Source organism: Canis aureus, chromosome 3 (assembly GCF_053574225.1).
Source record: "Canis aureus isolate CA01 chromosome 3, VMU_Caureus_v.1.0, whole genome shotgun sequence".
Taxonomy (NCBI): Eukaryota; Metazoa; Chordata; class Mammalia; order Carnivora; family Canidae; genus Canis; species Canis aureus.
The window spans coordinates 76,633,914-76,648,464 of record NC_135613.1 but is presented as its reverse complement, the minus strand read 5'-3'; the positions used below and the strand labels follow the sequence as shown (position 1 = coordinate 76,648,464).

At 41.6% G+C, this 14,551-nt stretch overlaps 1 protein-coding gene across 1 annotated transcript in view; it reads right to left on the bottom strand.

The window, feature by feature from the left end:
- SORL1 (sortilin related receptor 1) overlaps positions 1 to 14,551 on the bottom strand; it is a 156,606-nt gene that overhangs the window by 85,695 nt on the left and 56,360 nt on the right. The window contains exons 10-12 of the mRNA XM_077893900.1: positions 13,723 to 13,840; positions 13,435 to 13,508; positions 4,093 to 4,181 (exon numbers count right to left, since the gene is read on the bottom strand). Of these exons, the coding sequence (XP_077750026.1) occupies positions 4,093 to 4,181; positions 13,435 to 13,508; positions 13,723 to 13,840 (281 nt within the window). The remainder of the gene's footprint in view (positions 1 to 4,092; positions 4,182 to 13,434; positions 13,509 to 13,722; positions 13,841 to 14,551) is intronic.

Genomic DNA, 14,551 nt, shown 5'->3' with positions numbered 1-14,551 from the left:
AAGGAGATACTAACCCTGCAAAAGCCAAGCCTGATTTCTCCTAAGCAGCATGCAAGGCCCTCTCCAGCTCCCAGACCCCACCTACACGTGCCTCAATCCCCCTTTCTCCCCACCCCTCCCTGCAATCTGCATTCCATCAGTACTAAAGCCTGAGGCCTCCTGTGGATGTGCTGATCCACGCAGGGCCCTCTTTGCCCAAGGTCCCACTAACCCTGAAACAACACGCCAGCCTTGCTCGAGCTCCCTCTTCCCCCTCCTTCCTTCCCCTGGCTTCCCAGTAGCAAGCACAGCTGGCTGCCATTCTGTGCTCCCTCTATCTTACACTTTTCTGCCCCTGGCACGTGGTGGCACCTCTCTCGGCACTCATTAACATTCGCTCAAGGAAATGAAATAAGGTGCACTGTATTGTTTTAACCCCATCCCTCAGCTTCTTAACAGTTAAAAGGTGATAAGAACACCTGCTCCACTCTAACTCGAAGGCCAAAGACACCATGTGAGGGTTAAAATGCAGCAGGTGGGGGTGGCTCTCTCTGCAACTGTCCCAGAGCCACCAAGCATGCAGGTTAACTGCCAACTCCCCCATTCTGGATGCTTCCAGAACTCAGGTCTCCCCCTGCAAAAACAACAACAACAAAACAAAACAAAACAAAACAAAACAAACAAAAAAAAAACCTAGCTGCTCTGCTGGGTGTACTTTGTGTGATCCTTTAGGGACTCCTGGAGGAAAGCCTCTTGAAATCAGAAATCTCCCCTACAGAATGATGCTATTGGGCAAACCCAAAATGTTATCAGAAACTACTAAGGACAGCATTTTGCTGGCAGGTAAACCAGCAAGAAGAAATGGCAGTTGATCAGTCGATCTTATTTTTCATGGTCAAGCCAACAAACTTATGTTGGGGTCGTCTTTTTTTTTTTTTTGGTCAGACTTCAAGACCCCAGTAGCCCCTTCCCTGAAGGACTGAGGGATTATACGCAAGAAAAACCCGAATCCCCAGAGCATGGTTCACAGTGACAGTGTGCTGATCGAATGAATACATGAATCCCAAGAACGGGTTCATATTTACTCATTTCAGACATGTAGACACAAGAGCAAAACAAAGTGTTCCACTTCTTGCTCTCAATTTCAATTAGCAATAACAAAGGTAACAGCCTCAGCAGAGAGTCAAGGCAGGAGCTGAGACAAATAACAGTCAACTCTTAGTTATCTGGGCTAATCAGGGAAAGAAAGACATGAATAATTTAAAAGAACCACCACCGAAACAAAACAAAAACCTAACTCTTTCGTGAAACATCATTCCAACCTCTGTTCCCACTAAAACTCTTTCGAGAGTTCCTGGTGTTATGCTGCGTGGCTTTCTTCCCCTAAGGCTTTGGGTCAGAAAGCTCACTTTCAGAACAAGCCCTTCCCGTGGCCTCTCTCTCTAGCTGACTCAGAAACACAACAGAGCCACAGGGCACATGGGCAGCTCCTGATTGACGCCTCACTCGCCTTTGCACGCTGGGTACCTAGAACAACGTCTGGCTCACTACGTGTTCAACAAACATTTGTGTAATTGACCTGAGAGGGTCAGGAAATATGCTCAAGGTCCAGTTTGGGCCCCAACTACTGACAAGTCACATTAGTTCCTCCATGTGAAAACAGAGGAAGGTGGACTGGGCCAGCCCTGGTGCTTCTAGGTGGCACACATCCACTCCTACTTGAGCTCCGGAGCACGTCATTTACGTAGAGCACGGCGGGAATGGTCCCCTCAGAATCGTGCACCTGCCATACTACCGTGCCTCTCTGGCTTCATCCGTCAGTAAAGACATAAGCAATCTTGGAAGACTAAGTGTGCGTGACCTATTTATTGAATGATCAGACATTTACTAAGTGCCTGCTGGCCTGTATGGAATAGAAATACTGGTCAAAAGACCTTGCTAATGAGTTGAAGAATTCAGGCATATAATGAAAAGCTAACTAATGAACGAAGTCCATATATGATCGATGCCCAATTAATGAGACCGCCAGTAAAGGCTGTGAGGCTCAAGGAGAGACATCACTGTGGTCGGGGAGGCCTGACTTTAAGGGGCCCAAAGTCCTGGCCCAGCAGCAGAAATCCCCGACTCGTGCTCGGCTATCACCGTTAAGTCACCACCACTGTGGTCTGAGGATATGAACTAAGTAGAGTATTATTTCCTGCTTGTCTTCTGATGAAGCTGATAGTAGAGTACAGGGACAGGTCAAAAGCAGAGTATCAAGAGAAGCAGAAAAAAAAAAAAAAAAAAAAGAACCTCTGAGGGCAACCTACTGAGTAAATGCCAGGTGGCTACACAGATTTAGGCCAAGCTCTGACTGCTATGTAGGACACATGCACTTGTCAACAGGAGGCAGGAATTATTCTCATATTTGCAAATGCTTTATTCGAACCATGCACACAGATACCCAAATAACCTGGAGAAATAGAAAGGTACTACAGTGTCCACAATCCCCTCAAGTCCACACCCCCACACACACTTCAGCCCCCTGTCATTTTTAAGCGTCCGCGGAAGGCATGGTGATTTTCTGGCAGCAGGTTTATTTTCCTGGTCATGTTTTGCTCCAGCTCATGCAGCAATGACGCTGCGTTCCCTGAGCACATATGCACCAACAGATGGTGTAAGAGGACTAGAATCATGCTAACTACTCCAGAGAAGCCAGCTCGGAATGCAAATGTCAACCGCAGAGAAGTTAAACAAGGAAAATCAGAAAGTGACTCCGCGATCAGACTGCCACACGAAGCATGACATGCATGCTGCCCAGGAAGCCAACCCACGTCCCCTGCGGTATTCCTCACACGGCCAAGTCCTAAACATCACAGTTTGCTTGTGTATCTCACCCCAGGAGAATCGACTCCTTATGAGGGAGGGGAAACATCCTATTCATCTTTAGATGTGCAGGACCCAGCACAATTAGTGCTTGCTAAATATGGGAGATGGGAATTGATAAATTAATGGGTAAAGAAATAAGTGGTGGTACAAATATGGGAAGCACGGTGCTTCGTGACCGTCCTCTTCTGAGCAAACACCAATCGGAATGTGGATCCAGTGTTGGGTACAAACAGGACTTCTTCTGGCTCTTGGCTCTAAAGCAGCAGCTGACCAGTGTCACACAGACCCAAGAACAGCCAGATGCCAGCCCTTTGTTGCTTCTCTCTGCTTCTTTGGGGCCAGCCTACTCGACATAGGTCAAATTCAGCGTGGGGGAAACCAGATGCTAAGATCGTTTTTCAAACCACCCACCTCTATCTTGCTGCTGGTCCTGTTTCTAAAAGGAGCAAAGGAAAAGAAGACTTTCTTCTTTGCATTAAACAAGACGATTACTGAGGCCTCCCCACTTCCTTTAGGAACACATCTCAGTGGGTTCAGTGCAAATACAGGGAGAAAGGAGGGCCAGTTGGCCCTAACCCACCGTTAGCCAAATTAACTTTTGTACTACTTCAGATAAAAATAATCAACACACTGGTTCTGATAAAATCAGACTTGAGCGAGCAGACTCTAGACATTTTTGCTTCTCAGAGCAATACATTTGCAAAGAGTACAGAACGTAATTTAACGTCACTAACAAATGGGGGGATCCTCGGCAAATTACTTTACCTTGCTGAGTATCGGTTTTCTCATTTGTAAGACGAAGCTGTTAACCCCAAATGTCCCTTCCAGGTCTGTTAATTATGAATCCCCAAACCAGATGTGCCAACAGCAAAAATCGATTGCCTACCAAGTGGTACACATTCTGAAATTATTACTCGGGTATTATTATTATGTATTATTATTTACTGTTGTTATTATCGCTCATTCTATGTCCCACACAAAGCAAAGATGGACAAGGTGAAGTCTCTGGTTAATTTTTTTAGTCATTATGAATTTAAATTTATATAGAGTCGTACTTGGCTGGATCAGTAAAAATATATCATTTGTTCTTTGTGATAAAGAATGTGTAAATCATTTGCTAAGGTCAACAGTGATTTGGTGTCAACAACCTAGTACTGAAGAGAGACAATCCACTTATACTCACAGACTTACTTTCTGGAAGAGCAGCATGATGTTAAGAGAAAAAGCTTCCTCAGAGACACTTACTTCAGCTCATTGGTTTCCATGCCCTGGGCGATGGCCATGATGATGCCGCCATGGTCTCCCCAGGTATAGTAGTGAGGTCCAGGAAGTGCCTGAAGAGGAAAAGCCAGCGCTGATGCCACTGCTCTGGAGTAACTGAGCAGTAACCATGCACACCATACATGCACACACACGCACAGGCACACACATAAGCACGTGGCAGTGATGACAAGCACTTGAAGACACTTTTTCAGTTTCCAGAGCACATTCACATCCATTACCTTATTTGTTCCACACAACCCTGGGGATGGGGCAGTGAGTTCTCTGATCCCCCCTTTTTTTTCCCAAATGAAGAAACCAAGGGTAGGTATTAAAGTGGCTGATGGTAAGCAGCAAGAATAGGCGTCAAACCCAAATCTCCGACTCTCACCAACCAGAGAGGACAACTCAATCAATTGGAGTTTGAGTTCTACCATGATCGTATAATCCACAACAGCCCATCATCCTTCCTGGTGACTACAAGCAAAAACTTTGAACAAAATATTAAAAAAAAAAAAAAGAGCTACCCAAGGATACTGAAGAGTAAACAAAATCAGATGGCTTGTGCAGGGGACTTAAAACCTGAGCAGCAATCACAAGCTAGGATTTCCTGTTTAGAAGGAAATGGCTTTGCCCCAAGAGAAAATCCCAGTCCTGGAACATCTCAGATGGATGGCTACACCATCAACAGAAATGACTTCTCCCTATGGAATCAGGAAACGAAGCCCTGGCAGGCCAGGGAGAATGTGGATGAAATCCCAGAGGAGAGGGTATCAATCAAATAAGTCCTCTAATTCTGTGTATGAACTCACACAAGCCTCACCCTAATCCCTAAACTACACGCGTGTGGAGCAGACTTAAACCAACATGGCAAAGGTTTAGTGAATGAAATGGAGATTTGTATGTGAGAAGGAACCCACAGTCTAAATCTAAACAGATACACTTTCCACTAAAACAAAAATATCCACATCCTCCAGTAGATTCTATTTCATGTATGTCATTCACATGTCCAGGATACAACCCAAAATTATTCAATGTACACACATACCAATAAAACCTGTCCAGTTCTCAAGAGAAAAGACAATCACCAGGTGACAACCCCAAGATGGTTCAAATGCTGGAATTACCAAGCACTTTAAAATAATGTAATTATTTTATATTTCATATTTATCATAATGTAATTATGATCACATAATTGTGTCTCACAGGGTAAAGGAACACACACTTGAAATGAACAAAAGACAAAGATTCTTCCCAGAGAAGTGGAATAAGACATTTTTTAAAAAATTAGACATGATATTTGATGCCTATTTCTTAAGAAAAGAATTTTAGAACAGAAAAATATAACATGTGAAGTAAGAAATTCACTAATGGGCTCCACAACAGAATAGAAATGACACACAAATTGGTGAATCTGGTTATAAGTACAGAACAGTAGAAATTATCCATTATAAAGAACACCAAAAAAAAGATTGAAAAGAAAAAAGCCCCAAAGACCAGGAAGATAATAATAAAAGCATGTGTGATTTGAGTCTAAGAACAGGAAAAAGGGACCAGAGCAGGAAAAATAAAGTATTTGAAGAAATAACACCTGAATATTTCCCAAATTTGGTGAAAGACATACATTTATAGACTCCAGATCAGCATACCCAAACAGGATAAACACAAAACCACACCCTTATATACATTACAACAAAACCGCTAAAAACCAAAGATAAGAAAAAAGATCTTGAAATCTTTAGACAAAATGACGGACTGCATGCAGGACATGAAATGACTGTAGGTTTCTCATCAGAAATCAGAGAGGCAAGATAACTGTGGCATATCTTTAAAGTACTACCAAACCAGAATTCTATATCAACACACAGGTCTTCCAGGAGTGAAGGTGAAATAAATTGATTCTCAAATGAGGGAAAACCAAGAAAATGCGTAACAGATAGATCTGCTTGACAAAAAATGCTAATAGAATTTCTTCAGGCTGTAAGGAAACTTAACCAGGGGGATACAGGGATTCTCAGGAATGAAGGATGAGCAAAAGAAGTATCTGCGTAAATATAAGACTGCTTCTTTCCCCTTAAATTCTTTAAAACTGGTATAATGATGTAAAGCAAAAGTAAAATCATTGTCTTGTAGGTTTTTTAATATATTTCAATGGGATACATAGGACAACAATAATCAAAAAAAGTCAGGGACTTACATGGTTGCAAGGTTTCTAAATTTTATGTGAAGTGTGAAATTATATTAAAAGTCATATTAATTCAAAAAAGACTATGACAGAGTAAATACACATGATGTAATCCTTAGAGCAACCACTGAAAAAAAAAATAATACCTAAATAAAAGCAGAATACCAAAACCATCTAAATAATATAGAAAAGTCAGTAAAGGAAAAACAGAGTAATAAAAAAAAAGATATATATATATATATATATATACACACACAATCTTGAACCTAAATCCAACCATATCAACAATTATGTTAACTGTTAACGGTTTAAGCATTCCAGTTAAAGCGTGCCTAGCAGAATGAATAAAAAAGCAAGACCCTACTAGATGCTGCCTATAAGAAACCCTTTAAATACAAAGACACCGGTAGGTAGAAAGTAAATGGATGGTAGAAGATATACTACTGAAACAGTAAACATAAAAAAGGCTGGAAGGTAAAATAGACTTCAAGGTGAAGGTTATCACCATAGACAAGAGGGATATTTCCTAACAGTAGAAGGGACACAAACAGAAAAGATAATTATAAATGTGCATGTACTTAATAACAGAGCCTCAAAATACATAAAGCTAAAATTAACAGGATTTAAAGGAAAAAATCTCCCACAATCAGAGTTGGAGATTTTACCACTGCTCTCTTAGCAATTACTAGAACTAGTCAAAAAAAAAAAAAATAGTAAGAACACAGAAGATCTTAACAGCAAAGTATCAACCACCTTCCTATAAATAACATCTCTGGAATACTACATCCAACAACAGCAGAATACATACTCCTTCCTAGTGCATACGATGTATTCAACAAAGTAGGGCACATCTTGGATCCCAAAGCAAGTCCCAGTAAATTTAAAGGGATCAAAATCATATAAAGTGTTATTTCTCTGACTACAAGGAAATTAAATTAGACATCAATCATGATAAGATATCTAGGGAAATTTCAAATATCTGAAAACTAAACAACCCTTTTCTAAATAACTTCCCAAAGACAAAAAGCAAAAGGGACATGCCGAAGTAATAGAAATGTTCTGGAATTAGAGAGCGGTAAAGATTAAATATCACATCACTTGTGAATACAGCAAAAACCCACTGAACTATATACTTTGAAATGATGGACTTTATGATATGTGAATTACATCTCAACTTTAAAGAGAGACATTAAGAAATATTCTAAACTGAATGACAACAAAAATGCATCTTTACATTTGTGACATTAGTTAGAGCAGTATTTAGACAAAAACTTAGAGCTTTAAATGCTTCTATCAGGAAAAAACATCTAAAATCAATGACCTAGTGTTATACCCAAAAAAGGCTACAAAAAGAAAAGCAAATTAAATACAAAGTAAATAAGGGAAAAGATAATACTAAAGAGCAGAGATCAACAAAATAAAATACAAGCCAAAGAGACAAAGCCAAAAGCACGTTCTTTGAAAAGATCAATAATATTGACAAACCACTAACTAAACTATTAAGCAAAACAGAAAAAAAACAAAACAAAACAAAACAAAAAAAAACCACCACAGGGATTCCTGGGTAGCTCAGTCAGGGTAAGTGTCTGCCTTCGGCCCAGGTCATGATCCCAGGGTCCTGGGATCCAGCCCCATGCTGGGCTCCCTGCTCAGGGGGGAGCCTGCTTCTCTCTCTCCCTCTGCTTGCCATTCCCCCTGTCGTGCACTTGCTCAAACTCTCTCTCTGTCAAATAAATAAATAAAATCTATGAAAAAATAAACTACAAATCCTCAATATCAGGAATGAAAACATGTGATCACCACAGACCCTACAGACATTAAAAAAAAAAAAAAGAAAGAAAATACCTCGAGTCATTTTAAGCCAACAAATTCAATAATCCAGATGAAACTCACCAAAACTGACATAAGCAGTAGAAAAAATCTCAACAGTTCCCTATCTGCCAAAGAAACTGAATTTCTAACCAAAACACAGCCAAAAAGAAAACCCCAGGTCCAGATAACTTCACTGGTGAATTATTAAAAAAAAAAAAAAAAAGAGTAATACCACTTTTACACAAAAGAGGAATCACTGCTCAACTTCTTCTATGACACCAGCCCAACCCTAGCACCAAAACCTGAAAAAGACATTACCAAAAAAAAAGAGGTAAAAATCTTTAACAAACTATTAGCAACTCAAACCTAATCTGGTATAAAAAGGATAATAAATCCATGTTAAATAGGGTTTATCCCAGTAATTCGAGGTTAGTAAAACGGTCAAAAATCAATCAATGTAACGTATCATACTACATATGTGACAGTGTGATAAGAGAATAAATGGTATTTTGGTTTTTGTTCCCAGCTCCTGGTCAGAACTCCTAAATCCCTTGTAATTTCCTGACTGGTGGGGGTGATGTGTGTCTTACACAGAGCTCCTATATCCCTCAGAACTTCCAGGATGACAGGAGAGTCTTTTGTTGTAATGAGGCAAATGTTGGTGGACTCCTGGACAGTACAGAGGCTGGTAACTAAAAAGACTAAGCATGATTAGAAACTCCCAGCCTTGCCTCATCGTCTGGGGAAAGGACAGGGTCTGGAGAGGGAGTGTTTAAGTGATGGAGCCCCCACTGAAAAAAAAAAAATCCCTAAGCTAAGATTAGAAGAGCTCCCAGGTTAGTGAACACACCCACATGCTGGGAGGTCGGCACATCTCAACTCCATGAGGACAAAAGTTCCTGTACTTAGGATCCTTCCAGATCTCGCCCTATGTACCACATCCCACTGCAGCCTTTATAATATTCTCTATAATAAACTGGCGGAGGTAAGTAAATATTTCGATGAGTTCTATCAGCCATTCTAGCAAACTGCTGAACCCAAGAAGGGGGTCATGGGAACCCCCTATTTATAAGCTGGTCAGTGAGAAGTATAGGTGACAACCTGGGACTTACAATGACCATGTGAAGTGGGGTGGGGTGGGCAGTCTTTTTTTTTTTTTAAGATTTTATTTATTTATTCATGAGAGACACAGAGAGAGAGGCAGAAACATAGGCAGAGGGGAGACTGATGTGGGACTCGATTCCAGGACCCAGGGATCACATCTTGAGCTGAAGGCAGATGCTCAATCACTGAGCCACCAAAGTATCCTAAGGGGTGGGGCAGTCTTATGAGACCCAGCCCCTAAACTGTGAGGTCTGTGCTAACGTCAGCTAGTCAGTCACAACCAAAATAAAGGACATCCAATTAGTGTCCAGAGAATTGGAGAATTGCTCACTGTGAGGGGAACCTCCCTCAACATTTGGAATCAAAAATGTTCTGAGAATAAAGGAAAAGAGGGCTGTTTTTTAAAAACAATAATACACCATATTACATATTGCCATATTATTACCTATTAGAGAAGAGAAGGAGGAGAAGAAGGGAAATAGGAGACATAAAGATCAGAAAGGAAGAAATACAACGGTCCCTATTTGCAGATGATATGAATCTCTTTGAGTCTACAAAACTACTAACATTATTTTATTATTTTATTATTTATTATTTTAGCAAGGTTGCAGAATCCAAGGTTAATATGTAAAAATCAATTGTATTCTTACATACGATAGCAAAAATTGGAAAGGAAACTTGAAAGAAAATTCCATTTACAGGAATACCAAAAAATTTAAAAATACTTAGAAATGAAACTAACAAAAGATATACAGACCTCCACATCAAAATCTATAAAATATCACTCAGTGAGGCTTAAAAAGAAATGGAGAAACACACTACATTCATGGACCAGAAGACTCCATAGTGCTAAGATGTCAATTTTCCCAAAATCGACCTATAAGTTCAATGTAATCCCAGTCAAAAAATCCTAGCAGGTTTTGTAAAAACTGACAAGCTAATTCTAAAAATGTTGTGGAAATACAAAAAATCTAGGATAGTCAAAGAAATTTTTAAGAAGAACAAAGTTGGAGGACTTACCTACTTAATTTCAGCACTTACTCTAAGTCTCCCATAATCAAGACAGTTTGGTACAGGTGAAAAGACAAATAGATGAATAGAGCAGAATAGAAAGTCCTAAACTAGACCCACACATATCTGGCCAATTGATTTTCAAACAGGCACTCAATGGGGGAAGTCTTTTTCAGTAAGTGGGGCTGGATCATTGAATCTCTACATGGAAAAATGAGTATCAGTCTTTCGATCACATCAGATATAAAAATCAACTCAAAATGGATCATAAACAAACAAAAAAAAAAGGATCATAAACCTACACTACAGCCTGACACTGTGAAGCTCAGGGGTAAATCTTTGCAGCGTTGGGAGGGGCAAATATTTTTTAGAACAATAAAGGGCATAAAACATAGAAGAAAAAAACTGATAAATCAGATTTCAGCAAAATTTAGAATATTTACTCTTGAAAGACACCATTAAGAAAATAAGCCAGGCCACGGAAAATACTCATGACACATATATCAAACGAAAGACTTAATTCAGAATACATTTTTCAAAAAAATCTCTTACAGCTCAATGAGAAGGCAAACAACTTTTTTTTACAAAAAATAAGCACAAGACTTAAACACTTCAAAAAATTATTTTTAAACGGCCAATGAGCACATGAAAAGAAGCTCTACTTCATTAGACACCAAGAAAGTGCCAATTAAAGCCATAATAAGATATCACTGTGTACTCATTAAAATGTCTAAAATTAAAAAAAGACTGACCATACCAAGTGTTGGTGTGGACCGGAAGCGATTAGAACTTTCACACACTGCTGGTAGAAATGTAAAACGGTACATTCATTTTGGAAAACAATTCGGTAATTCCTTAAAAAGTTAAACACAGACCCACCAAGCTGTCCAGCCATTCTGTTCTAAGGCATCCACCGAAAAGAAGTAAAAATTTTTGTCCATCTAAAAAAAAGCACGTGATTAAGTGTTTATAACAGCTATACTTACAATCAGCAAAAACTGTAATGTCCATCGACAGATGAGTGGATAAACAAATTGTGAGATATCCCTACAATGGGATACCAATCAATAATAAATTGGAAAAGAACCACTGATACACAAAACCAGCATGGATGAACCTCAAAATCACCATGATGAGGGACAGAGGCCAGGCAAAAAGACTGTGTATGGAGTCCATTTATATAAAATGCTAGAAAATGCCAATTAATATCTGGCAGGGACCAGGTAAAGAGAAGGATGGATTACAAGGGGGAAGGAAGATACTTTGGGGAGTGATGGAAATGGTTGCCATCTTCATTGTGGTGTTGGCAACGGTGTAGCAATGGTGACCACTTCTGATCCAACTGTACCTTTTAGATATGCAGAGTTCACTCTGCTTCCACATGCCTCAGTAAAGTTAAGGAAGAAAGTACAGAAAAGGAACTCAGGATCAGAGAATTTGCACCACTGATCAGTCGTGGAAGGGGAACAAGAGTTCTACTCACCAATTTTCTAGACAGCCTTGTCCACTGTATCCTATCCTATCTCCTGCCACCCCTGATGCCCCTCACATCAGGCTGTCCTGATGTCCCGTAGGCTGTCCCTCTCATGTGACTGCCACCCACAGGGACTCAGGTGCCCACTCCCACAGACACGGTCTCAACCTTCCCCTCCCCTACTTAGCTCTCTGCTCTTTCCAAAAATAGGGTCCCTTGTATGACAGCTGTGTCTTGGCAGGTGTGAAGCGTGCCTGGCGGGAGGCAATGACAGCTGCCCCAGCATTAGCCAGACCACACCACTTCACCAGAGGAGGAACAACCCACTGCTTTCTACCCAGAAGGAAATCACTTGCAAATGCTCAAATCCCAGATTACACCAACATCAGAAGGTCCAAACAAACCACAAGCCTATCTGCCTAGGAGAGAACACCCAATCTCAAAAGGAATGTCTGGCTCCTATGAAGAGGAAAGCAGCTGCTTAATCCTTCCCAGGGGAGCACAGCAAGGATGCCCCCCAAACTCCAAACTGTTCACCCTTTTTGACAATTGGGCCTTGACATCTTTCATCCAAATACCTGTGTCCTCTACCATGCTGGACTGTTCTTAATGAATGCGCACACATAATGTCTGGGGCCCAGATCCCTCACCTGAGGGATGATGGTAAGCCCTCCTCCAGGAGGCGAGATATGTGATAGGTTTCTGTAAACTGCACAGAGCCAAACAAGCACTGGGTATCATTAATGCTTTGCATAGTAGGTATTTAAATACAAACGTGTACCTATCGTGTCCCCAATAAGCAGCATCATGAGGATGGGAGGTTGGCTGGCTCTTCTGAGAACTCCACATCCCTCCTGACATCATGCTCCGCCTACAGGAGGTGCTCAATTAAATTCCTGTCCTGTGATCTACTGAGTGCTCCTGGGGGCTCCCCGCACACACAGCAGAGCACCCCTGTAAGCAACCCCTACAGAAGGAGACCAGATGTACTTCTTTCCTTGGCCTTCGTAATTCACGGGAGGCTGGTGAAAGCATCTTTTTTTTTTTCTTTTTTACAAGTTTGGCAATCCTCTAATGTCTGAGGCTGATTTAGCATTTGGGGACTACGAAACTAGTTCAACTTTCAGGACTGGTATCAGCAGTGCCAAGGATCCAAAGTAGTTCTACAGACTCAAGGCAAAAACATCTTTCCGTAGCGGAGAGGGAAACGAAGTGCCTGCCCACCACAGCCCCACTGAGGAGAGGGCTTGACTTCTATTTCAAAACGATACGACAATACACAGCCAACTTCACACCAGACACCACTACGGCCACACTGTCATTTGCTGATTTAAGGGGCACCCACTCCATAACCAGACACTGCTAGGTCCTAGGGGTAAAGAGGTAAGCAAAAGAGACATTGCTTTGTCCTCTTGGAACATTTAGTTAAAGTTACAGACGTAGGGGGAAGAAAAGGTCTGTTTTTGATTCAAAGTAATATTTTTGGCAAACTCACGAGCCCACATTACAAGGTGTGAACACAAATCAGTGCAGCTGATGCTCATGTGTGGCTCTGGGTACCTCTTTCTATTTTATAGTCATACTTGGCACCATTGGCCTCCACCACCAGCCACACGTGTTCCTGAAATGTGCAGGCACGACTGTGTTCTCCAATAAAGCAGAACCTGGGTTGGGGGCTGAGGCTCGGGAGCTAGGGGTGGGGGTGAGGGGTGGGGGTGAGGGGTGGGGGTGGGGAGCTGACCTCTCGCCACCGGGCTCCGGCACTGCTAGAGATGTACACGTTCGTCTTGCTTGCCAAGTTCTTTCCCACTGAACCTAAAATGCAAGAGGCATAATTACTTTTAATTTCAAGAATATGTCAGACGCTCACCTTGCCCAACCAGAAATTCTGAGTAGTATTTAGCCACCAAAAATGTCTCGAAACCACAAAGAGCAGCTGCTACAGCAGATGTCAGTGGTCACCGCCTAGTTGGCTTGCACATAACAGAAATGCTTAACCCCTGAACGGGGACGAGCAAAGCAGACTTACCAGTGGCAATGATGAGACCGGGAGCGGACTCCTTGGACAGGATGGGCATCCTCCGAAGCTGGAGGTTGAGCAGCTGACTGAGCCGCTGGGCCAGGTGGAGGGAACAGCCCTGGGAGAGCTACAGGACACAAGTTCCAGACCCTGTCAGCACGTGACACGATGCCTCCAGCTCCCTCAAAACACTGGGGCCTGTGTGCAGACAGTGCAGCCACACACCGAGAAAGGAAATCTGGCCCAAAGGAAACGAGACTCACAGCCCAGGGGTCCCCCACGCACCCCCAGGTGGATGGGATTACCTGAACCACATAAATGCCTCTCACTGAAGAAAAGAGAAAAAGGTGAATAAAAAAATTCCTCCTAAGGCTCGCAGAGGATAGCACTTAGGCATCAGTGTCAACTCGAGTAGATCGAAAGCTACCCCTCCCTCTGTTTAAAGAGAAATGAAATGATTTGATGGGAATTTTTTTTTTTAAGTCCGTAGAGGTATATTTCAAATGTGATTTAAGCAATTCCATCAGAGGGAAAAATCAAGAATCAGAGGTCATGAAGTCTCACTGATAAGCTCCCAGATGTACAACATATGAGCTATAAACACCAAGGGATCCACATTACAACAGTTTTTAAGTAGTCAGCATTTGTACAAAGAACCAACTCTACAGTGTCCACTGCAAAACAAGTTATTCGAACCAGCCTCCGCCACTGGCGTTCCGATTTTAACAGTTCTGCAGAGTTATTTGCTGTATGGTCACACCAACATCTCTTGGCCAGAATGTGATTGTCAAATGTTACTCAGCCTCGTCTGGTGTTCTAGGCAGGGTAGGTCTGTGTG